At 38.5% G+C, this 27,330-nt stretch overlaps 1 protein-coding gene across 2 annotated transcripts; it reads right to left on the bottom strand.

The window, feature by feature from the left end:
* Positions 1-60: 60 nt before the first annotated feature.
* Positions 61-27,330, bottom strand: YBX3 (Y-box binding protein 3). Of its 2 annotated transcripts, XM_074194580.1 has the most exons (10): positions 26,894-27,330; positions 24,039-24,102; positions 22,833-22,866; positions 18,001-18,090; positions 16,433-16,555; positions 12,298-12,492; positions 5,380-5,477; positions 3,812-3,983; positions 1,527-1,621; positions 61-597 (listed from the first exon to the last, which is right to left on the bottom strand). In XM_074194580.1, exons 1-9 carry the CDS (start codon positions 27,114-27,116, stop codon positions 1,562-1,564), a joined length of 1,059 nt encoding a protein of 352 aa, XP_074050681.1. In that variant the 5' UTR covers positions 27,117-27,330; the 3' UTR covers positions 61-597; positions 1,527-1,561. The 2 variants fall into 2 exon arrangements, with proteins under 2 accessions (XP_074050681.1, XP_074050682.1); XM_074194581.1 differs by lacking the exon at positions 12,298-12,492 and having other exon boundaries at positions 26,894-27,328.

Below are 27,330 nucleotides of genomic sequence, written 5' to 3'. Positions count from 1 at the left end.
GTACTGATTTCAGTAAGAGAAGAGAGATCCAATACAAAAGAACTATACTGAAGCTAGATCTCTTGTTCCCTCAGAGGGTGAAATCATTTTATTTCTGAGGAAGGTCACTTATGCTGCACATTTTCCAATAGTTGTTCACATAATATAAAGCAGGAAATTTCTCCTCCCCATATCCTGAAAATACAGGATTGGCAAAAGAAAAAAAATTAAACCACACCTGTAAAGGTTTAGCACCAGCATAAAAATAAAAATAAAAACAAAGCATTTACTATAATTTCTTTGGTTGGGGTCCATCCCTTTAGAATTGGTGCCAAAATTTTCTCTTTCAATTCAATAATAGCAAAATGGTAAAGCCAGAAAAAAACCACAATTGCTGCTGAAATAGAGGAGGATATTCCTTTTCTATTATCTTTTGTGCAGATGTTCTTGGGATCTCAGGTTGCTGGTAAGGATTTTTTTTCATGTTTTTAATTTAAGAATAAAAAAGTTCTGATCTTCTCAAAAATCTTGGTTACTTTATTCTTCCATTTTATTGCTTGGATGTTTCTTTGGTGTTGGTAAAGGGTTTGCAAGGTTTCATTTTTTGTTTTAGTATACCTGTAAAATAAACAAAGTTCAAATAGCTGAACACAAAAGCACAAAAGAGTCAAACACTATGAAAATAAAAAATATGATCATTTGATGCATAAAAAACTTCAACTTTAAAACTATTCCTACTTTTTAAAAAAAAGTTGCTGCTTAAAACACATTTACAAAGCTCAGTAGTTGCTTTCCATGAGAAAATGGCTTTATCTGAAAAGTCACTTAAGAAATTGTTTACTAACTCAGTATAGGAAAAGTTCCTCTGACAAATTTTCAGCTAGTACAAAAAATAATTTATAATGCAAATTTGAAGTGTAAGATATTATATTCAAAACAATTTTATATGAATTAAAAAGGTAAAAAAAATCTTAGGATAGCAGTTTCACCAAAATTTCCCATTTTATGGTGAAAATTATGGTAGAGTAAGAAACACAATACACAGGTATCTTACACTCTCCTGCCTCCTTCTCCCCAAAAGGGCAATTTTATCACCTACAAATTGTATCCAAACTGAGCAGGGTTATTACACTATTGTTTCAGAGAGTCGAGTACAAAGAAGGCACTTATAAAATGCTACCTATTAGTCATACTTCAGAGTACTTAGGAAAAAAATCATAGCATTTTCCCCTCTACTTAAGGATTAGATTCATTAAGTCACAATTGGCCACTAGGGGTCAGAAGAATAAAGAAAAACATTGGCTGTAATACATAGTATTAGTTTAATGAACAAATTTAGCTTAGAGCAACACGTTAAGCTATTTATGTAATTCCCCCATAACTACGCTAAGAAATTCAAACAGTTAAATATTCTCTCATTTTATTTCTACTATTCCCAAACCAAAAGTTCAGCCTATGAACTCCAACTAGATTTAATTTCTGAAAGGTTTACACACTTGAGAATAGTCAGATGAAATCAGGACAGGACATTTTCTGGTTTCATTTACCTGCAATGGTAAAGGTGCCTACAAAGAGTCAGCCCTCACTCAGCACTGCTCTGCTGAGTGGTTGGAGCAGGGTTTTCAGTTGGTGCTTCAGCCACCTTGAGAGAAAAGATGGGGGAAATTAGGTCATGCTGCTGCCCTTAAAAAAGGACATGCTTTATTTAAGAGTTAGCTATCTGAAAAGTAAATGTACTGTAAATAGATTTATCCACTATGAAGGGCAATATTGGCCTTTAGCACTTACCCATGAGTCAAGAAATTTGCTCCAGAGTGAAAAATTATTCCTCCAAAGAAAAATTGGGGGGGGGGGGGGGAGCAGAAGGAAAGAGGGCAGTCCACACAGCAGGGAAGGCCCCAGGTTGGGTCTGTGATCAGTAAGGTAGGGAGAGACATAGACAAATCCAGACCCTCTTTCTCTGATCCCAACAGCTTTTGTTGGATTAAATGATTCCTAACATGGTATTAAGATTGTTTTTTGAGGGGCTTGTTCCAAAAACTTCTTTCACCCCACACCTCTATTCCCCAACCCTAAAAAAGTTAATAAATGATACAGCAGGCCAAATCATCTTCCCAAACATGAACTTAATGCTTAGTTATCAAAAATTAATTTAAATAGGAGGCTACAAGGGGGTCTAATTTCCTTGGCAATGGTGTTAGGGCAGCCTCCTCCCTAATTTGGGAGCCTTTCTTACATGGATAGGGATAGTTAGGGTACAAAAATTCCTACTTACAACTCTAGTTCTAAAAGATAAGCCTAGTCATTCATTTATAAATTAAGAGGCTATGTGACAAAAATCTGGACCATCAACAAACTTTTCAGTGTGCAAAAAAGGTGAGATTGTTCTCCAGTGATAAATCAGGAAATATACTGCTGAAACAGATAAATCTTATATCAATGTAGTTATCTTTTATAAGAATGGAATAAAGAGGGAGAGAAAAAAAGACAAAACTAGAGTGATAAATTTTTGAAATCGGAAACCCAAGTTCAAATCTAGCCTCAGACATTTCCCAGGTTGTGACCCTCTAAGCTTCAGGGTCCTCTTATCTGAGGCTAAGAGCACTCAGCTCTGGGGGTCGCTGTAAGGATCAAGAGTTAACATAGAGACAGTGTTTTTTCAGCCTTTAAAGCGTTATATAAAACCCTAGCTATTATTTTCTCCAACACCTCTGTTTTACAGAGGAGTGACCATTTCCTGAGAGGCCCCAGAAACCTATGAAAATTGGAATTAAAATCCGTAGATCCAAATTCCCATGCTTTTTTGGCATTCCATCACTTAAATACTAAAGTAATCTAAGATCTCATTGACTCAAGAGTTTTTATGATACAGATTGCCATTCATACATGCCTAAGCAATTTTCATCCATATGTTCCTGTAAGTTTGTCATAGGGACTCCACCCAGTGTGCCAGAGATTTTCTTCCCTTTTTTCTCACATCCTAAGCATACCAGTGGAGAACTCTAACTGTCTCCCTCTAGTTCCTCATTCACTGCATCCTTTATTCCTATTCCTAAGATTTCCTAGTTGGCTATATGCTAGAGGCTGCTTACACTGCACCCTACCATGCAACTTTTCACCACCTTTTTGTTTAGCTCTTCAGAAGCAGTGACAATTTTGAGGGAAAAAAACAAGGTATCCATTTTTTTAAAAGGGAAGGCACTAGACTGCATAAACTCTGATGTTCCTATCCGTCTTCTGTTTCTATTGAATTTATTAATTACCAGGTGCAGGTATTAAAAATCATGAATTTCAAAGTAATGTCGTAAAATTTAAATAGAATGGAGAACATAACTGCTTTGCAATCTTTCTTACAGTGGGAACACATTTCAGTTGAATTTAAAATCATAATTTCTCTGCCCATGTGACACAAATAATGCTTCTGCCCTTCAGCAGGAAAAGGCATCTATGGTGTTTGTGTTGAGATATAGTTGACATTTTCCTTAGACTGCCAAGGTACTTAAACTCATTTAGCCTAATTTATCATTTGAATATGTAGTTTCTTCATAGGACAGTGATCTGAAACTGTATGGTAAAAGGTAAGAGTTAAAAAGACATCTAGTCTCTTCTCTCACTCAAGTTTATAAAAGAAACTGAGGTCTAGAGGTCAATATGATTTGCCCAAGGTTAGATAACTCAACATTAATTTGAAGCAGCAGAAACAGGATTCTAATTAAAAAGTCTGCTCCTCCCCCACTGTATCACAGAGTCAGAACCAAAGTCTTTATCTCTATTGTTCAGGCCTAACTGAAACAAAAGTCATCTTTCTTACTTGTCCTAAGCCTGCATTTACCTCTTTGCTATCTTGTGAAGAAGCATTTGGAGGACGAGGTCGGCGACGATAGTTGTATGGGCGCCGATAACCCCTACGAACTGATGGCTGTTGTGGGCCATTGGCCCCGTGCTGGTTCTCCTTGTCTTCTGTCTCTCCAATAGCTTGGACAGGGCGTGGTCGAGAAGGGCCCCTGCAGAGGATTGCAGAAGAAATGTTAATAAAAATAACACTGGAGTGAATGGGACTACAGAAAAGAGAGGAGGAATTGTTTAAAAATCTGAGCATTAAAAAAAGCTGGCAGAAGTGAAAGAAAAGTTTAAAATATGGTAAAAAAAAAAAAAGGTTTTTTGGTTTCACTTACTGAACAGTTATGATTAGGAAAATCAAGTGACCACCATTAGACACCCAGTCTCTACCTTGAACAGTTGTGAAATTAGGCTACATAAGTCTGTGGGAACCATGCCACCCCCTCCACCCCACACTCTCCCTTTGCAGAACTTCTCTGTTCACTGCATAGTCAGATAATGTGTGCAACACAGACTAAAACCTCCAAATAAGTTATAGTTACTCAATAGGATGCCCATTCAGTTTCATGGCATAATCTGGATAATAGGACTCCTCTTTTCTAATACCAATATTCTCTCTTTGATGCTAATCATGAAACACCATGATCTCAGAAAAAAACAAGGTAATGGGAAAAAAAATAGGGTTTCTCTTCTTCCTCTTTGTCATAAGAACAGTTTTTTGGGAGAGACATGGGGGGGAAACATGGGTGACGGCAAAACCAAAAGATATCAATAAAAAGTGAATCTAAGAAAATACACAGATGACATTAGGAGAAATGATTTGAAAGCTTAGTACAACTGTCAAGTGCTGAACTTGTAGCCAGAGACCTGGGTCTGACCTCTCTTAGCCCAAATTTCCTCATGGAATAATAGTAACTATTAATGCCTCACTTTAACCTCATTGTTGTGAGGCACAAATGAAATCATGTGCATAAATCACTTTGCAAATATGAAAATGAGGTATCAATCTCAAGCACCACGATGACTGTACATCATCCAGGCTGTAAGGGTCCCAAAGAAGGGAGGGGGTTGCTCAGACAGCAGGAAGATCTTCCCCTTCACTGGTATCTCTAGAAAGCCTTCAACACCTAATAGAGAAAAGATGCTCCATAAAGAGTCACAGATAACAGGAACTAAAGATATGCAGGTATGCATGGGTTTTAATCATCACCTCTGGAGAAAACCTGAAATGTGGGTAATCAAGCTCCCAATGTAATCTTTTTTAAAATTACTTTGGAAATGAAATAGCGCTATAGTATTTTTCTCTCATATTACAAATATTAAGTCACTAGAAAAAACTCAGTAACCTAGTACTCTGGCACTATCTGCATTCCCCACACTTCACAAATGTAGTGTAGGATAGAGAAAGATAAAATGAGACATTGGGAACCCCTGTTACTTAAACATGCCCTTAATTTTCTTTCAGAAAGATGGAAAATCATGCAATTAAGCCAACACAAAATAATCCCACAATAATTTCTTGCCCCTCCATTCTAAGGCCAGATGGATGATCATTGTTACCTTCGATATCGTGGACGATAGTTGGGATTCCGGTGTGCTGATGACTGAAGTTGTGTTCCTTCTGAGACTCCATCCTTCATCTCCCCCATCTCACCACCCTAAATGGACATAATTAGGAAAAGTTAAGATAAAGAATAAAAAACTAGCAGAGACAGGGAAGTCTTAAGTGCAGGATTCAAAAATATAGTTAAAATACAAAAGACCCCAAACTACCTTAAGGTCAATGACTACCTTGTAAAGCTATTACCATTGATAATAAAATAACATGACTACTGGCAGGCAGAGGAAAAGAGGCAGAATATAAAGTTATATGCCAAGAAAAAATTATCACCCAACTATCCAATTAGAAACAAAATTTGTATATATGATAAAATAACTCGCATTTCAAAAAAGTAGATTATGGGCTATATGTGCATATAAAATAAAACATAAAAAAATAACTATCTAAAATAAAAATATGACCAGGGACTCAAGAGAAAAGGATGGAGGTATATACTGAAATTGGGACTTCCTTCCAGAATGAAGATGGCTCCAATAGACAAGTTTCAAATACAAGTCTTGTCTTATTTTTCCCAGCTCCTATTAATATGATCCTCCAATCATTTGTTGTGTAGAGATAAAGAGACTCATAAAACTAGATCAGGCAGCAGCCTTAAGGATCCTATTCTTCATTTTTACAGATGAACAAGTAAAGAGAGAAGTCCAAGAAGATGAAGGTCTTGACCAAAAATCAAACATCAGATGCAGAATTTGAACGTAGGTTCTCCAAACTCAGAGCCAGTGCTTTTTCCACTATAACATGCCAACTAAAATCTCCTTGGAAAGGAAAAATGTTACATATTTTACACTGAAATACTCATTCAAAAGTTTGATATAAGCCACATTTAGCAAAAATGTAACACACATTCAAGACCAAATCAGTTATTAAATTGGCTTCCCAGTCTTGTATGATGCATCTCTAATTCCTTGATCAAATTCTCCAAAATAAGAGAATGATAGTCTATGGGATTCCAATTAACTCCAAGAATAAATGCTAATTTCTCTTTTTCACAAACCAGCTCCAATTCACTTTTATAACATTACTCTTTTCACACATACCACAGTCCAGTCAAACTTGACCTTTTTGCTATCTCCTTTCTTTACTAAAAGAGGTTTTGTAAACCTATCAATCTCTTTTTATCCATTCTTCATTTACTTCAGTATCTCACTCAGATAATTATAAACCATTTCTGAAATCCCACAGAAAGATTTCTTCTCCCTCCTCAAAATATTTTACAACACCCAGACTTTTCTTAACTAGTCAAATAAAAATTTCTAACAGTCAGCATTATAATGGGAGCACCTAGCCATGCCTTGAGCCTTGATTCATGGCACACTGTGCTTGGGCTTTTCTCTCGGCATTATGGCCAATGTCTACTACAGCTCGTATGTACTATAATATTTAAATGATTATGAAGTACTTGACTCATAATAGCCTTGTAAGGCTAGTAGGTCATTTCATAATATTTTTCATCTTATGAAGGGGGAAATTAAGGAACCAGTGGGGCCCATAGCAGGTTACTCAAATTTCAAAGTAAGGATTCAAACTCAGGTCTCTGAACCCCCAAGTCTAGCAACTCTTTCCCTCTAAACCTTGCTGACACTGTATAGGGAAAGTTATCACATACTTATGGCTAGAGAATTTGAACAAAACACATGCAGGATGAAGAACAGGTTAATTTTCCAACTCAGATGATTTGTAGAGGCTATTGTAAAAAGGACTCTAGTCTCAGGTACAGGCTTCTGAACAAAGTTATTACTTCAGACATCCCTTCCACATCTGTGAGATTGGTTTGGGACAAAGTACAGACCTCTTGGCTGCCCCTCCCTCTGGTGTCTAGATCTACTTATTGTTGCTATTTGGTCATTTTTCATGACTCTATTTGGGATTTTCTTGGCAAACAAACTGGAGTCCTTCTCCAGTTCATTTTACCAATGGAAAAACTGAGGTGAACAGGGTTAAGTCACTTGCCCATGGTCACAAAGTGTCTGAGGCCAAATTTGAAGTAAGGAAGAAGAGTCTTCATAACACCAGGCCTGCTATCAGCTGTGCCTCCTAGCTGCCCCACACATAACAGATATAAAATGTGAAATCAATGACCTTGCTTTTTCTGAACATTAGATTCTACAACATACCTGATGCAAACTTCAAGGTTATTTAGGAAGGCATGGTATCAGTGAAAAGAATGCGGAAGGTCAGAGAAATGAGATCTATTAATTCTTGTTACTGCAGAGTAAATTTCCAGTATTCTGAGGGCAATTTGCTTTTCCAGTCAAGACACAAAGGCCAAATCGACTGCAACAAGTAAAGATAGTAAGCTCAGAATATGAGCATGTGTTAAAGAGCAGGTTCAACTAATTTCCTATATGACTATAAGCAATAAAAAGCCTGGCAATTATAAAGACAAGATCCACAAAGCTGCTTTACCCTGAGCTCAATGAATCACCACAGCCACCCTGTGAGGAAAGGTAGCTACTACCGTTTTACAGAAATTAAAAAAACTGAGGTTCTGCAATTAAGTGAGCACAAGATATATTGCTATTCACACCAGAAATAAGGTGTGAACTAGGTCTCCTCCAAGTCCAAGGTTCTTTCCATTAAAATAAAGAGAAGCCCTGGTCCATGTGACCATCTATAAAACCTAACACCTCAAAGGTCTGGCAAGGAATACCTAAAAATACTCTGAGCAAACAAGTGTTATGCAAATACTAAATACTAAGTAGATGACTTCAAGCACACAGTACTAACTCACTAAAAATAAAAGTCCGTGACAAATCTCTCTGACTCCTCCCATCTCCATTTCCTAGAAGCCCAGAGTGGTGCCCTGGAGAAATCTACTGTGTCATGTCCTAAGTCTTCCCATATATGTCGCCTGCTAGTTATTTTTAGCATTCTTGTCAGGGGCAGCTGCTATAGAAGGGGAAGAAGAAAACTAAGATGTAAAAAGCATAAACATGCATGTTAGATAGGAAGAGATTGAAGGGAAAAGTCACTGTCCAATTATATTTACATGTAGTTGACACACAGTTCATAGTAATATTTGAAGTCACTCAACTATGCTGGCTAACAGGATCCATCAAAAATCTGTTATCTGATTCAATTAGGCCCTCCATCACAACCTCCTAAGAGACCTGATATCATACTCTCCATTAAGGACTCAGTTGTCAGCTGATTCTGCTTTTGATGACCTCTTCTGTCATCAATTGAGTTTTTCATGGAATCTGTTTGGAGAAGGCCTGGGACCAGCCATACCCCTCAGAGGCAGCTCCCATACCCCCCATAACCACCAAGTCCCATCTGAAGGAGGAAAACATTTCTTCTTTCCACTCCAATTATGTTTTTCAGCTCCCTTTTTTATATGTTGTCTTCCTCCATTTGAATATAAGCTCCCTGAGGGGCAAGGGCTCTTATAGTTCAGCACAGAACTGAAACATAGTAAGCACTTAATAAATGCTTATTGAATAAACTAACTTTTCCTTTCTCCTCAAACCTCCTACTTCCCCTACCTCTCCACTCATATTCTGCCTCTTACCTGAGAAAAACAGCTATTTGCAGTCAATTCTCTCTTGCATGATACTTATCTCAAACCTCCACTCTATTACTACTGCCCTCTTTTGCCCTTATCTTTGATTTCTCTCAACATCCTCACTAAAGCCAAATTCTTTGCTTGTGTACTAGAAAGCTACCCTCTGCAGCATCTTGCCTCTGCAATCAAACAATCCCTTTCTTATTTATTCTCTCCATTTACTGGCCCTTTCCCTGCTAACTACAAATATCCTCAAACAGCATTTGGAAAAAACCCTTTTGATATTGTCTTTCTTCCATACAGAATCATAGAATTTGAGAGTTGGAAGAACACAACTAGTAGCCAACTAGTCCAATTCATATACAAGAAGAATACAAACTGATCTATCCAAGCAGAGACATATTATAGCTTCTCATTTAACTTCTGCTTGAAGATTTTTCTAAAAAAAGGGAGACCATCATGGCATCTCATTCCACTTTTGGAAAGTTCTGTCTGTGAAAAAAGTTTTCCCAAACTGACTCTTCTGCACCTTCAACCATTGTTCCTGGTTCTCCCCTGTGGTATTTAACAGAACACATCTAATTCCTTCAGCAAATTTTAGTCCTTCAAATACTTGATCTCTACTACAAGCTAATTCTTCTTAGTTCCTTCGACTGATCCTACAGTCAGAGACAGAAGGCCCTATGCTATACTGGTTTTCCTCCTCTGTAGACCCTCCAGATTATTAATGCCTTTTTAAAACTATGACCCCCCACAATTGAAAACAGTACTCCAAAAGAAACTAATGAGGAAAGAATACAGTGAAACTATCACCTTCCTATTCCTGGAAATTGAGATTAGTCTGGCACAACCTGTTCTCAAAATAATTATGGTCCCATTTCATAACTGTTTCCCTTTTAAATGTCACCAAACTTATCCTTAATGATCTGTTCAAGAATTGAAGGATCAAAGTCAAAACGCACTGGCCTATCTAGAATTTCCAGACCTCCGTTTTCCTCTTTTTGAAAATCAGAACATTTGTCTTTAAATTTTGTAATGTCTCCTATTTTCAATGTTCTTTCAAACTATCAACAGTGCTTGGCAATTCTACCTGCTCAAAATAATGTTTCATCTAATCTAGGCAGAGTGTCTCCTGATTGGTCATTTTTATTTTACCATTTCTAGTTCACATGAACTTTATCTTCAATAAAAAAAAAAAACCAACAGTAGAATTGACCAGCTCCTTCTTCAGTTATCATCCATCATCCTGTCCAACCCAAGCAGAGAAGCAGCTTCTCTTCTTAAAGTATCCTCTTTCTCCCAACATGGCTTTACTCTTATGCCTCTTTTTTGCCCCCGGCTTTGCTTCCATGCTTCATTCATTTATTTTGTGAATTGGTTAATAAACCCCTGATCATGAAGGTTCTTTGTAAAAGGTAATTTTTCTTCTCATTCTAAATGTTCCCCTTTTTATTTTCAACATTTCATTCTTGAGTATTTCCATCCCACTAGATCTACTGAACTCTCTGAAATATTTAGTGCAAACTATACCCAGAATTTCTCTTCTTTTCTTAAATCAGTTCAAGGAAAGAAGTAACTTTTTGCCCCCAAAGGTTTTCGTAATTTCCATCCTAGTAATTATTTTCTGTTGTGGAAAATGTAATTTCCTTTTGTAGATATCTCTACCCTTTGAAGGTTAGAAATAACACAATATCTTTTCCTACCTAAGGAGTCTCAGCAAACCTGAAAGCTGCTCACTCACATAGTTGTTTTTTTAAAAGCACTAGTGTTTTTATAGATATACTGTTAGACATAATGGCCATGCAGAAGTACCAAGGACTAAGTTAGAAGGTTAGAAGTAATCTTCATTCAAACCTTTCCTTCTCACTTATTTCTCAAGGGTACCATCATCACCCAGATCCATGGTAAGACCCGTGCCCAAACCTTCCCAGTTGTCTTATGTTTATTTATTTTTATTTCTTCCAGCTTTCACTCACATGGCTACCATCCTAGTTCAGGTCTGGGCTGAACTAGACCTATATTATTCCAATAGTTTGGGCAGGTAGACAGTATAGTGGGTAGAATGATGGCCCTGGAGTTAGGAAGATTCATCTTCCTGATTTCAAATTTGGCTATGTGACCCTGGGCAAGTCACTTAACTGTTTGCTTCAGTTTCCTCATCTGAAAAATGAGCTGGAGAGGAAATGGCAAATTACTTCAGTATTGTTGCCAAATAAAACCCAAATGGAGTCCCACAGAGTCAGACACAACTAGAATAAATGAACTACAAAATTCCAATAACCTGCCCATTAGTCTAATTCATCTTTGGCTCCAATATATTCCCTAACAAAGATGCCAAATTGATGCTTCCCTGATCAAAAAGCTTCTATGCAGTATTTAAAACCCTTCATACTCAGGTTGCACATTAGTTTTCCAATTTTATTTATTTATTGGGGGGGGGGGTGGCAAGGCAATGAGACTTGCCCATGGTCACACAGCTAAGTATTAAGTGTCTGAGATCAAATTTGAATTCAGGCCCTCCTGACTCCAGGGACAAGACTTTTAGCCATTCTGCCACCAAACTGCCCCACTTTTCTAATTTTATTACATATTAATCTCCTCTACATGCTTTATATTCAAGCCTAATTGGCCTGTTCACTACATGATACTCCATTTCCCATCATTTGTTTTTTTTCATAGATTCTTCCAAATCTGGAATGCATTTTCTTTTCACCTCCACCTCTTAGAAACCTTCTACACAAGCTCTATGATAATTCCTCCAGAGGCTAGTATTTTCTCTTTTCCCCAATCCCATCAATAAAACTTAACACCTCAGAGATAAAACTTTTCTGAAGAACTAAAAAAAGATCTTCATTCTATCTGCTATTATTTTTTCCTTTCTTCACCTCAAAAAAAAAAGAAAAAAAAAAGATGCAAGTTTCATGGGCTGAGACAGAGTAAACACTGATGGTGATGATACAGCCAAAGGAGAGAAACCAAATCACTTCAAGGCAATCCAAATGGATCTTAAAGAATCAGAGATAGAAAACATACCAGAAACTGCAACCCTAGTCCACACAATGTTTTTTCCTACCTAAGGAGTCTCAGCAAATCCAAAAGCAGTTCACTCATATAGTTGTGTTTTTTAAAAGCACTACTGTTTTTATAGATATACTATTAGATAAGATGGCCATGCAGAAGTACCAAAGACTATGATCTATTCTGTAGCTTTCAGGAGGGGCATAGAAAACGTTCTGCTCTCAGCCAGCTGGAGGAGGAGGAAGATGAGAACAGTAGGAGAAGGATGGTAAAACAGGAAGGATTGAAGGGTAAGAGCAGCCGCAGGGCAATGAGAACTTGGGAGTCATTTTACCTGCATGCTGTTGGCATGGGGAAAGACCCGTGAGCGATGGTCAAAGGTCTGTCCCACGTGGTATGGCGGGAACCGCCGCTGCCGGTACTGTGGACGGCGTAGCAGCTGACTCCGAGCCCCAGGGAACTGCCCATCAGTGATAGGGGGATCGAATCCTTCACTGCTGCCACTCCCTTCCTCCTCCTCCCCAGGGTACTAGCGAAGCAAAGAAATGCAAAGAATCAGAACAGCAGGGAAGAAAGCTAGGCAAGGATAGCAGCAAAGACTACCAAGAGTGAATCCCAAGAAAGAGAAGTTTCATATATTCAAGAAAAGGTCACCTTATGCATCCAAGCTGACAAGCGTAGACTACATCCAATCCATGCAAGTGCAGTGGTAGATAAAAAAAAAATGAAAGTAATTCATGGTAGATTTGATAGTTATTTTGGATAAATATGTAATTGCTCATTCCAAGTACTCCTGAAATACTATACCAACAGTACCACAATTAAGTTTTAATTCCACGTTAAGCTAATAGACAAGAATGTAAGCATGTTAATCAAGTATTCTTAGTCTAGCTACACTGTAGCTTAGGCAGAAAAATCATACCAAATCTTATCCCATTGTAATGATGTGAAAAACAACTGTTGAAAATGGAACTTGAAGGTTGATTGAATTCACTTTTTGTAAGTGCAACTCAATTATTTGACATTTTAAGATGTATCTTAAATCCTGATTTTGCAAAAATGACAAAACAAGTAAATTCTACAACATACCAATACAAGAAAAAAATACTGTTATTAAAATACTGCAATTAGTTTTTTTAAGTTATTTAAAGTCAGTCCATACCCTTTATAGAATTTTAGCAGTATTTTCTATATATACAATCCAAGATATCAAAAATCCCCAACTATTCTCTGGTCTTCTTAGTCTTCAGAATAGGAAATGAAAGAAAATGTTATAAGAGAAATTTCTTCTATTAAAGGATGCTAAAACAAAAAATAGACCCAACTATTAAATCTGTATTTTAAACGTGCTCAAAACCATAAAAGAAAGAATTTGGCTACCAGAGATTTAGGATTTTTTAAAGTTCTAAAGTAGCAAGAGAACCTTCATAGTCTAGACCTAGGAAAGAAATAAGTTTTGTTCCTACTTCTCAATCAACTTTATTGAGATAATTCTCTTCTTACTACTGGGTAAGAGAGTGAAGTTTTGTTTTTTGGTGGTTTTTTTTTTTGCTTTTTTGTTTTGTTTTTGGTGAGGCAATGGGTTAAGTGACTTGCCCAAAGTCACAGAACTAAGAATTGGCAAGTGTCTGAGATTGATCGTATTTGAATTTAGATCCTCCTGACTCCAGCGTCAGTGTTTTATCTGCTACACCACCTAGCTGCCCCAAGGATTTTTTTTTTTTTAACGAGTATTGGATTAGGAAGGGAGAGAACAAAGGAAAACCTGAAAAATTCAAGACTGCAGATGAAGTGAATGAAGAAGAGGGAAAGAAAAAGGCAAAACAGAAAACAGTATAACACAAGGGAGAATAGATAATGAATAAAGAATCATAAAATAAATCCATAAGAATTAGAGAAATATTCTAACAGGGTACTTCTAGGATCCTGGAATAATGGTGATAGCATGACTCTTTTTCTGATGGAATGTAACTTAGCAGATAACTTAATTCTTTGAGCTATTTGCTGGATTTTTTTTTTTTTAGGTTTTTGCTAGGCAATGGAGTTAAGTGGCTTGCCCAAGGCCTCACAGCTAGGTAATTATTTAATGTATGAGGCTGGATTTGAACTCAACTACTCCTAACTCCAGGGCCTGGTGCTCTATCCACTGTGCCACCTAGCCACCCCTGGATTCTTTACAGAGCTAAAAACAACTCTGCTTATATTTCCAAACCAAATTCTGATTTTTCCTTGGGTACTTAGGATCATGAGTGACTGGATGGTATGCTGCATAGAGCAATGCACTTAGTAATCAGGAAGACTTGAGTCTGAATCCTGATTCAGACATTTGCTGTGTCATTTCTTTTTTTGCAAGGCAATAGGGTTAAGTGGCTTGCCCAAGGCCACATAGCTAGGTAATTATTAAGTCTGAGGCTGGATTTGAACTCAGGTCCTCCTGATTCCAGGGCTGGTGCTCTATCCACTGTGCCACCTAGCTGCCCCATTTGCTGTATCATTTTAGAAGTCACTTAACTTCTCCTTCAATTTTCCTCATTTGTGAAATGGGGATAACAGCACTAATGTAAGAACTATTAGGAGAATCAAATGAAGTAACATTCCCAAGTATTTTGGAAACTTCAAAACAGGTGTGTGTGGGTGTGTATGATATATGTTAAATTATTATTATTATTATTGTTGTTGTTAAGAACTTGGGCTACCTTTGATCTCTTCAGATAAATATAAAAGAGTATAGCATGTCTTCCAAGAGTTTCCAAATCAAAACTGAAAGAAACAGAATCCTATCAAAGAATTACCATAATCTTTAAGACTGATACTGAAATAGTTTTATTATGTGTAGGAGTCGGGGTCATTTTAAAAAAAATGCATGAGTAAAAATCAGTTACATGATTAAAACTGTCTTCTCCACAGCAGATTTCCAAGACATACTCAATAAGCATATCATCTTTGAACAGGTTAATAGAAGTCACCAAGCCTAAAGTGTATCTTCAGAGAAAAGACTGGTCCCTAAAACAAGGCTAGGTGCAAACTGATATCTTTCATCTCATGCTACCTCCAAATACACACATCATGTGGAATGGTAGAACTATATTACTTAAATGATATTAAATAAGGTGAAATTATCAATGTTTAATCAAGGAAGAACATACGAATGTTCAAATTTGCCTCCCCACCCCCCCATTGAAATCTGTGTGTTAATCAATAATGGTATCTAATCTAGCAATTGATTTCTACAAAGATTTACTTGGCTAGACTTCTTTTGGGGTGGGGGAGAGGGGAAGCAATTGGGGTTAAGTGAGCAGCCCAGGGTCACATTACTAGTTAAGTACCTAAAGCTATTTGAACTCAGATCCTCTAGACTCCAAGACCTGGCAAGTCCTAACAATGAATTGTCATCTGATACTCTCCTATTCCAAGTATTCACAGATAATCTAGGGTCTAACAGTAGTGATTAATGCATATAATGCATCAAATTGTACATGCACACAAAGTTATAGCTGAAATCCCATGCACTAACATTACAAAAGCCTAAGCCGGTCCCAAAGGGGGAAAAAAACTCAAAAACAAAATCCTGCAGATACAAAAAACATACAAAAAAACAATTTTGACTGAAAGGTTACATAGAGATCAGTGTGGTTACAGAGAAAACTCATCAATTAATAAATGTTTTAGAAACCTGTAAAGACAAATTTTGTTCTTATTTACAGAAAAGAAAATAGAATCTGTAAATTATAGTCCAGTAATGTTCACTTCAAACTCCTAGTGAAATTCCAGAATTACTAAAAGGGATGATAGGTAAAATGCTAGAAAAGGAAAGACAAACAACAGTTTCATAAATAACAAGTAAATACAACCTTTTTTTTTTTTTGATTTCTCATTCTTCAACAGTGAAGAAATTTGAAAATGATTCAAAGGTAGGAGAGAAAATTAACAGGCTGAATCCAAAAAGATCTCACCAGGATAAATAAAATGTTAACAGTGATAAGTACAAAGTCATCTCTAAAAAGGAGGTATGACTACACAGAAGTTAATCTAAAGAAGATTTTCAGTGGACTCAGTGAGCTTCAGCAAATTACAAGTACAATATGAATCAAATAAATAATATGGTAATCAAAATGAATGTAACAATCTTAGGATGTAATAAAACAAATAATGCTGACAGTCCCACTATACTCTGCCTTGTTCAGACTACATCTAACACTGGATTATGTTACATACTGGGGTATCAAATTTTAAGGAAATGACATGGATAAACTGGAGGGCATCAGGAGAGTAACCAAGATGATAAGGCTATGATCATTAATTCCATGAGCACTGGTTAAAGGAACAAAGGGATGTGTAGCCGGGAGAAAACACTAAGGGAAGGATGATGGCCATCTCACAAGATAGTAGGTTTTCTATCATCAGGACTTTTATTTAGATATAGTTTGCCCTCAGATCTCTTCTAGCTTTGAGATTCTGTGACTACTCACACTACGAGGAGGACCACGACGCCGGCCATAATAACCACGTCGGTAACGGCGCCGATCTGCAGCATAACGGCTACCTTCCACAGGAACGCCATCTGGGCCAGTGACATTGGCTGCTTCTGCCCCCTGAAAATAAAATTCTACTTTTAACAAACCATTAGAAAGCAACAATGGCATTAAGAGATTAATATAGATATGTGGATAATATGGATTAACCACTTACAAACTGAAATAGTTTTAAAATATGTGAGAGCACCTTGAATCTAGATAAGCTACAGTCTGGAATGTAGATCCATCCTAGTTGAGACCTAGACTTACATATACCTCACCCTCTTGCCCATCTGCTAGGTTGAGTGACCTCTGAGCTTCATCTGCCTTACAAATTGGAACTGAAACTTTAACATTATTGTGAAGAGACACACAAACATAAAAGATTCTCAGGAATTAGAATAGACCTCAGGTCATCTAAATTAATAATTTCTCCAACAGTGATTCCCAACCTATAGGACCAATGAGTGGAATTAAAAAAAAAATTACTGAAATTAACATACTTTCTACAGGTACAACAATGTATTACTTCCCCCCAAAAAAATTTAGTAGTTTTATCATTGTACAATTTCATAATCAATTGAGTAATAGTACATAGTATGATTCTTGGGTATCCACAACATTTGACATTAAAAAGCTATAAAGCAATGTTGACAACCCTGTTAAATAGATACCTTTTCGGCCTTTATTGAAAAAAAGAAGGGTACTTACCATCTTAGGTGATGTTTCCACTTCAGGATAAACTCTAGTTTTCTTCACAACTCTTGATTCAACCCTAACAGCCACCACCTCTCTTTCACACCTTCATAGCTGGCCTACTGACAGACTAGTAATTGGTGTCTCTTTTCTCAACTAAATGATATTTCAAAACCATGCAAGTACCCTCCCTCAATAAACTCTAGAATCAAATAAAATCCCTATGCTTAGCATTTAAGTTCATTCATGCTCTGACATATAGATTGTTTAAATATATATTATTCCCTTCACATACACTAATATACAAACTGACAATTCACACATGACAGTTCATCCTTTGTTCCTTTGCACAGGTTGTTTATGCTTAGGATTAATTCCTTCCTTCATCTCTACCTCTCAGAATCCTTAGCATCCTTCAAAGTTCAGTTTAGGAACCAAATCTTACATGAGGCTTTTTCTGATTCAAGAAGCTTCCCTCCAACACAGTTCAGTTCCTGACTCTAGCTTCTAACTACTTTTTCCTACTCACCCTATTCTCCCCACCCCACCCCCCTTTTTCAAGTTCCTTCAAGTTATTACTGTTTCACCTAAGACATAGGCTAGGGCTGAGGACTCCACTGTTATTTCTAATCTAACCCACCACTTTAGAGATTATTCCACAAGGGGGTGGTTTCTCTAAAAAGCTGAAGAGAATATCAGATAATTAAAATCATCCTTCTCTGGTCAAGAAGATATTGCCAAGGGGACAAGAAAATAATTAAAAGATGTGTCTTAGCCATAAGGAATCACATAGTTAGAGAAGACTTAAATGATAAATTTATTCTTACCTTCTCTCCTTCGACCACATCAAACTCTACAATTTCTCCATCACCCACACTACGAAGATATTTCCGTGGATTATTTTTCTTGATGGCAGTCTGTTGAGAGAAAAACATATCAATAGTTCCCCCTTTTTTGCCCCCATGATTCCAAATTGTTTCTCTGAGAAGTTTTTTTTTAAAAGAACATCAGTGGTTAATATTTAAAAAGTTACCAATAAGGATAAAAGAGCAAGGGATTAACATATAATTAAGTTTTTTAAGTGAGTGTCACTTCTCAAATTCACTTTGATAGGCATAATAACTAGGACTGACATTTATTTTTCCTATATTAAAAAATCCATACTACAATAAATAGGCTTAAATTGTTCAAGTACTTTCTTAAACAATTTTATGCTGCACAAGTAGCCTTTTAAATCGTACCTGGTGATTTCTTCAGCTAGAATGAAGCCTCCTTTATTAAGAGTATTTGGTCAGTGTATATTATATTAGGGAAGAAATCTAATGGAGTTTCTTCCTATCTACAGTTAGAAAAAGCAATCTTACACTTCAAAATGAGTTGTAAAAAGTATATCAGAGGAATAAAAAAATATAGAGAGGGTTAGAAAGTTTGAGAAAATACCCTATTGTCCATTCTTCTCTTTGGATTCATTTAAAAGTTGTATGAGAAGACAGAAATGATAAATAATTTAAGTATCATTTTATAAATTTCCTCATTTTCCTGTCTCCTTGACTTTAACCATACCACATAGCTTCCCATTCCTAAATGTTCCCTTAAATGATCAGAATAACTAAAATATTATAACCACAAGTCAAAATGGCTCAACATTATTTTTGGATAAATTCTCACTCTCTTTCCATCCTACCACCCTCAATATGGCAAGGGAAAAGAGAGAAGGGAAAACATAATTTCCTTTAATGTCCTAACTCTCCCTTGAAAAGCTACTGTGTAACCTGTAGAGTAACAGAGGCCCAGTTTCCATAGAACTAGGCCAACCTTATTTAAAGTGATTAAGCATGTGTAATCCAGACCTTCCCCTATCCTCTGCAAGTAGGAGGGAGCAGTGAAGGGGAGAGTTAGCCAACAGGGCAGAGACATCACCCACAAAGGGGGGGGGGGGGAGAATAAGCAATTAAAGACAGGATATGTGCTTATACATATGCAGCAACTATTCTAATAACAACCCCTCCCTGCCTCTTAGTTCCTTTTTCCTGTTAAACTGGGCAGGCTTGAACACATCTGGATGAGTCACAGCCTTGGAGGGGTTGTAATCAGATCATTTTTTATAGGCAAATCAAAAGTGGACAACAGACAGAGAACTCGGGATATTCCTTACTGAATATCTGAGGCAATTTCAAGAGTGCTATATTTACTTAGGATATCCACCTCCTACAGACTGTAGGCCTTGGGAGGTAGGAGGAAGCCACACTAGATCAGTCCAATAAAAGGTTTCTAGGTAGACTGGAAATGGTTCCAAAAAGAAGCATTACAGTCAGACCAATGAAATAATTTGACCAATTTCAAGTGATCTATAAATGTCAATTCTGAGACTTAGAACCTGAATAGACCTTACAGGACAATACCATCATTTAAATTCTAAACAGGAAATGAAGTTAGTTCTAAGGACTTGCCCCAAAGTCATATAGACTGTGAAAGTCAAAATGCAAATTTTCAACACAGATTCCCTGATTCCAGTGCTCTTTCCACTGCACCATATTGTCTTCCAGGGTTTTCAACAAACAGTAGGCATGACAGGGATAGTACTCCAGTCACAGAGACAGGAAGGAGCAAAGAAAGGAAGAGTTAGGGCTAAATATGTAAGAGGAATGGCAAGTAACCCAATTTGGCTGGACTGCAGAGGAAAGATAAGATTAGAAAGTAAAGGCAGGGTACAATAGGCCTTAAAATTGCACTCTAAAAGAAATCTAAACTTTACTTACTATTTATTCAGTAAAAAAAAAAAAGTCATTTAAAAGTTTTTGAATAGCAATGATATGCTCTAGTTTCTGATGAAGGAAAACTATCTCCCATACTATTGCTATATTAATTTGTGTCGGAAGATAGAAGTTGAAGGCTACTACAATAATACAGAAAGGACTCCCCTAGGATAATAGCAATAGAAAAGGATGAATGGAAGAGGATGGGACCATAATATTGGATTAGATATGTGGATAAGAAAACAGAATCCAAGATATTACCAAAGTTGTCAACAGGGAGATGAGTCAGCTCCAGACAGAAAGTTTTATCACAATGAAAAGCAGTTTTGGGGGTAACAAGTTAAATTCACTCTATTTTGACATATTCAATCTGAAGTGGGACATTCCAGAAACAATGTCCTAAGGCCAGATTAAGATACAAGTAGTAGAAGGAAGGTTCTCAGTTTCCTTCTCTGAAAAATGGGAGAGGGGGTAGACTACAGGGCCTGAGATCTCTTCCAAATAGTAGATCTATGCTTCTATTAAGTCTGGGGATAGGTCAGAGCTATAAATATAGATTTGGGAAGTGAAATCATGGGAGTAAATAAGACTCCTGATAGAATCTTGAGGACTACCCACTTTATTGGGTAAAGCAGACAAAAATGAGCTTTTTATAGTGGTAGGAAGAGAATAACCAGGAAAGTATAGTATCCTCAAAGCCAAATATTCAAGAGGGAATAGACAATGACAACTGCTACATAAAAGTCAAGGACATTAAGGATACTGAAAGAAGGCAGACTGCAGGAATATGATGTGAAATATCATATGTACAGTACACTTTCCTCACCCAAAGTTTAATCGGGGTGGGGGGGGCAAGAAGAATGAGATGGTAGATCAACGAGGTAGCTGAGTCAAAAGAGAAGAAAAAGTAAAAAAAGAAACTGAAGACAAAAGAGAGAGAAAAAAAATTAACCAAGGGCGGTAGATATTAATTACTCCACCTGGACAAGAGGAAAATATACAAAGGATTATATGACGGTTTTACAGTGGAGATGAAGGAGCTACTGTCTGGTTGTCTCAAGAACAACAAATAATTTTGTGCCTAAGGCAAGAATATAAAATTATCTCCCCTTTCATAATGGGGAAGGGGCAGCACAAGCCTTGTGATATTTCCACACACACCCCCCCCATCTTTGCTAAACCCAGGAGGTGTCTCATTAGTTCCATGCTTGTGACAGTTGTGAATCAGCAAGTAAGAGCAAAGATCCAACTCGGTTCATGAAGGATAAATTTTTAGGAAATAACAAAAGCAGGATTCTTCAACTGTTGTATTGAGCAAAACCAAGAGCAGGTAATAAGAAGTTCCAAGTAGAGTAGACTGATGTTCCTCCTCACCAGGATGGAACATTACCAGGTCAAAGGTGACAAGGAACTGAGAGATTCTAGAGTGAATCACTATTAAATTTTCCAATTTTTTCATCCAGACCTGAGTTTTTATTGCTGTAGAGTTCCCCAGCAAAACAGGCCTGCTAGAATTGCCTATGGCTCTGAGAGGTCAAGTGACTGGCCCAGGGCCCTGAATCCTGATTCCAGAGCAGGGTCTCAGTCCACTAGACTACTTATCATCACAGACTAAGAAAAAGTCATTTCAGACATAAATCAATTCACATAAACTTTCTAAAAAAATACAACCCTTTTCTTCTAAGTAAAGATGAGTCTCTTTCTACATCCATCCGGGCAAGTCCCAAATACTATGAGTTATGATTTATGAGATGGACATCACTTGCAACAAAGAGATCTGTGTTTCATGCCCATTCTTATTCCTCAAGTCTTAACCATCAGAGGATTTAGAACTATTTTCAAATGAAGCCCATGGGATATACTCCTATCACATGATTTATTGAATTCAAGTAACCAGAAAGAACACCATACTACTACCCTCACCTTTCTCAACAAGGCTGAACAATGCACTGTGATCTTAGATTTTAGTCTGCATCTGTCCCTTCAATGTACATTTGTAGCTACAGATAAAAATCAACCAACTGGCTAAGCGAATGAATGGCTTCTTCAGCATAAGACCAGGAAGAAATCCAGGGTTAGGGCCACAAGGAAGGGCATGTTCCAACTTGAAGAGTGGGCTAAGAGGTAACAGAAAGCATTCTGAAGCAGGAGTTAATAATTTCCATTAGCTCCTCCACTGCCCTACAGGATAAGATACAAATCCTAATCCTGACATTCCAGGTTAAGTAGCTCCCACCTACTTTTGCAGTCTTATTTCATTCCACTAAGTCTTCAGAAGCTAGGTTCTAGAGTTCAAACTAAGACATTCTCCAAATCCCACACTTTTCATCTCCTTCCTACCCCCCACCCCATTTCCACAAGTCACTCTCATTTCTGCCTCTCTGAATCCTGCGTCATTCAAGAATTCTCCCTTCAATTCCTGGATTCCCCAATGTTGGTGCTCTCCTTCAATTTGGCTTAGACTATACACATCTGGGCACATTCCACCTAGGAGACTATAAGTTCCTTAATGGCAAGGATTTGTGTGCAGCAAGTCTTCACCCAGCAGAGGCCCACTCATGGACTCCTTTCAGTAATCTGGGGAAGGCAAATACTAAATTCCATTTAGACATTTGTAAAAATAAAAATGAATTTTTACCCATTTAATTTATGGATTCCCTTGAAATCTATCTATGGTCCCAAACAGCTGAAAACCTAGACCTTTGGAAACTCTAAAGCTCCTTCAAAGGGACAGGGATTGTTTCAGTTTCTGTCCTTATACACCTAGTGCTGAGTAGGAAAGGCAAATAGGTGGTTGCTGAATTGAAACAGGATATTTGCTAGTAGTAACATGAGGGCAAAAGAGAAAAAAAAATTATTATGCCAAGGAGATAATCCACAGCTCTATCATCTATCCCTCTTACCTGATGTACAAACACATCTTCTTTAGTGTCATTTCTGTGGGAGGAAAAAAAAGAAAAAGGAAGAAAGAAGTCACACAAAAAGCAAATACCAAGTCAGGATTAATTTTTTTTTAAGATTGTCTTCATAAAGAACAAGAAAATAAGAAGATCTTTTTTTTTAAACAAGTGATTTTATTTTTTTCCACTTACATGGATGGATATTTTTCAACATTCATTTTTGTAAAACTTTTCTCCCTGCCTTCCTACCCTCTCTCCTCCCCAAAACAGCAAGTAATCTGAAAGAGGTTATACATGTACCATCATGTTAAACATATCTTCACATTAGTCATATTGCAACAATTCTTTCTAAGGTAAAAGAACATAACAAAGATTTTTTTTTTCAAAGTCCCCTAGGAATCACCCTACCCTTAAAAGCCTTAATATGCCTCATGTCAACATTTAACACCAAAAGCTAGTCCCAAATGTCAGCCTTGACATCAATTCTGCTTCAACACACAATCAGTGGAAGGAGATTCAACTTTAAAACACAACATATACAAGCACCTCTTCTCCCTTCACTTTATACCCCACATGGTCTGTAACCGGAGCTCTAGTTTGTTCTCTCAGCAAAGGGAGCACAGAGACTGTCAAAAGGACAGGGCACAGCTGTGAGGTAGGCTCTCCTTACACTGATATTCAAAACAGCCCCCCCAAATGGGAGGGGGGGTGGGAAACCACAGGGAAAATGTCAAAAATAATATTATATTCTCAGTGCTACTCTATCCAAGTAGCCCCAAATCCCCTTCCAATTGAGGGCAAAAGACAACATAGTTTGGCAAGATACTTATATTGAATCTACCACCTAGATTTTAATTCCAACTCTGCCCCTACAAGTTTTATGATATTAAGTCATTTAAGTTCTCTGGGCCTCCCTCCATTTCATCACATATAAACTGAGGGAGTTGAACTTGGTAACCTTTATAAGTTCCTTCCATTTCAAAATCTCTTCCCACTTTTATCTTTTAAAACAGTTTTCCTTAGAGATAACCTTAAGGATTAAATTTATTCTTCACTTTCTTAGGAAACAATATTTAAAAACACTTACTAAGCAGGTCATTTTTTATAGCATTCAAAAATTTAACAATCATTAATTGATAAGTCTTAAATAAAAATATCTGATAAAACTACTGGCAGCACCAGAAGCCATTATAAAATTAAAATACATACCGATTGATAAAACCATATCCATTTCTGACATTGAACCACTTGACAGTGCCAAGGACTTTGGTGGCTAAAGTGAGATTAAGGGAGATAGTTAGTTGATAGTCTACAAAACAAATAAGGATTCCCTTAATGGAAGTTTAAGAGTTATTCAAAACCTACCAAACAGGATAAAACATTATCAGTTTAAACACAAAAGACAGAAGAAAATTAACAAAAAGAGACTAGGTAGAAGCATTCATTCAACAGAAAAGGATTTCTAGATTATTCAAGATAGTGACTAAAAGAAAAAATACAGAAAAGTGCTCTTTAATTATGTTCAGTATCTAAATATTTTAAAGTACAAGAGTACACTCAGATAAGAGATAAATGAACTAACAAGATCTATCTTTTCTCATTTTGATATCATTAACACCTTACAACACCTCCATTTTCATAGCTGGTACAACAACAGAAAGTGCTATCCAAATAGAGTCCAAACAGGAGTCACTGAGACCACAATTGAGACTGTCTGCTATGTACCCAAACCACAAGACATTGTGTTGAAGGCCTTTCCTAAATGAATCAAATTTATATTCTCCCTATAAGCTAACTTAAGTAAAAAACAGCTCTCTTAACTCCCTCAAATTTGCTGCCCATCCCCTGCTCCTACTCCTCTCACAACTATCATCACCACCACTGCTTAACTATTATATATAACGACTTACCAAGCTTTAGGTAGTTTCTTACTATAGTAAGATAACCAGTTCTCCAAATAGTCACATTCCATTTTTTTTATTTATTCACTCCTCTTAGCCTCAAGGCCTTTTTAAGATTTTTAAACCAACTCTACATTACATCAAACATCTGCCTCTTGAAAAAGTGTGCTATTTTAATTAAAACTTCAACAAACTAGTATTAAAATTCAGGACATATCAGAAGGATATATTTTTTCAGAAGCACAGGCACAAATTGACCTAAAGCAGTATCAACAAGAAGTGAAACTATCACAAATCTTCTATGTCACCTACAGAGAATTATCCTTTTAATGGATGAGAAAGCTTGAGGCATCATAACAGGCCAACTGCTAAATAGTCTATATATGGATAACTAATCTACATAATTCTTCACTAAAAAGTTTGTAAATGCAGGTCTCTAGTATTAAATCACTAATTTTTTTTAATTTGCATCAAGTTGTTACTCTGAGTTTCAATCAGGCTGATTATAATGCATTCATGTTGATATGCTTTTCGCAGTTGTATTACTGCAGAGTTCACTTCCTGTTTCAACTGAAGGAGGATTTAAGTAAAGACCAAAGAAATAATGTTGCCTCCAATCTCAGTCATATCCATGCCTGTGACCTAACCTAAAAGTAATTCAGGTAAAGATTTCATTTTCTGTTTTTCTGCTGGCAAAAGAGGCCGCAGTTCAGACATGACAAATTCATTCTAAACTCCTAAATCTAAACAAGTACTAGGTAAGAAATTTAAACTATTGATAAGTCTGAAAATTTCACTTAAGTGAGGTGTCATTAAAAAAAATTAGAAGAATATTTTGAATATGCTATTAAATCATAGATTAAAAATTAATATTTTTGGCTCTCACATTAGTCTGTCCTAAACAGTGTGGGAATGTATCAAGGTTAGAAAGTCACATAAGTCTTATTGTGTACCACCTAAGTGGTATTGCCTTTCTGTAATGAATACAATTACATACACTGTATAGCAATCCCACTGAATCAGAGGCTTATTCTAAATGACACCAATTCAATGGTTTGGATTGAATGTATCTATTAATCATCCCTACAATAAAAGACTTAAAGAGTTGTGGGGTTTTAAGCCAATAACAACCCCTTTACCTTTCTGACTGGAGAAAAGGAAGCGTAAACTCTTTCTATTTAGGAGTAAATCTGAAGACATGAGGAAAAATGCCATTAGTCTGAATTCACCCATCTAAGTGATTCACAAACTTCTTACCTCAAATACAATGAAATAATCCGTAATTTAACTGCAATTATCCTAGCATCCAGGCTGAGGATAACCAGGATGACAATGTTTAACATTCTTCCTCTAGTGTCAAATACGCCACTTTTTCCTTTCCAAATGTGATTATCACCAAAAGCTACAATCTATGAGGGTTTTATTTTTCAATCCATTTACTTGGTCTTGTAGTTTCTGCTAAGTTGAGAGTGTGCTGAGCCCCGAACTCGCTGACAACTGTCACAACACCGTCACTTCCCTGTGTGGCCGAAGGGAGCCAACCGATGGGCACGGAGAAAAAGGGCCCCCGGGTGGGTGCATCCCGCGCCCACACGCGGACACCCCCTTCCCCGGCCTTTCAGGCCGGATGACCTCCGCACGCCGCCTTCCCCCCACCGCACCGGGCGCGCGGGGGCGTCTGCGCGGGATTTCAGTCCCGTCCGGAGGCACAAGCGTTATCTGGCCCCGGGGAACGCGTCTATGCGGGCGATGCCCGCGCGCCGCTCCAGCCTGGTTGTTGGGGGGGCACGCTTCACTTCCCTCCCGCGGGCTCCGGCTCGGACACCCACTCGCGAGCGCGCACACCTGGCCGCGGCTCCACGCTGCTTCCCTAAACAGCGTCCACGGGGCGCGCCGGGAGGGGAGGGGCCGGGCGCGGCTCCCGCGCGGGTCCCGGGAAGCTCCACCCTCACGGGCAAGGTGCGCGGGCGGGGCGGGGCGGGGCCCGGGGGAAGGGAGCTGGGGGAGGGGCACGCGGAGCGGGGGAGCACGTGGAGGGGCGGCTGGGCCGGGGCCCCGTGGGCTCCGCGGCCTCCCGCGCGCGCCCTCCCGCGCGGCCCCGCCGGCCGGCACGTGCTTGCCGCCCGGGCCCCCACGTGGGGCGGCGCGGGGGGGGGGGCTCACCGAGAACTTTCTTTTCCGGGTCTTCGGAGGCGGCGGCCGGGGCGGCGGCCGGGGCGGGGGCCGGGGCCGGGGCCGCGTCGCCGGCGGGGCTGCCGCTGCCCTGGACGGCGGGGGCCGGGCCGGCCGTGGGGGCGCCGCCGCCGCCCGCCGGGCTCTTGGGCGCGGGGTCCGGGGCCGCCGCCGGGGCCGGGGGCTGCGGGGTGGTCTCGCCCGCCTCGCTCATGCCGCCCTCCGTCGCTCTTCCCTCGGACGCCCGCGGCGGTTGGTGGGCGGTTGGTGCTGGGGTCGGCGCGGCTGCTGGAGTGGGCCCGGGGCTCGGAGCGGGCCGGGCTGGCGTCAGGGGCGGGCGCGGGCTGGTCCCGGGCGGCTGGAGCTGTCGGGGCGGCGCGCGCGCTCGATCTTACTGCCCGGAAAATGGCCCGCTCGAGTTTTTCTAG

This window comes from Macrotis lagotis, chromosome 7 (assembly GCF_037893015.1).
Source record: "Macrotis lagotis isolate mMagLag1 chromosome 7, bilby.v1.9.chrom.fasta, whole genome shotgun sequence".
Lineage (NCBI taxonomy): Eukaryota > Metazoa > Chordata > Mammalia > Peramelemorphia > Peramelidae > Macrotis > Macrotis lagotis.
This window is presented reverse-complemented; position numbering and strand designations above follow the sequence as displayed.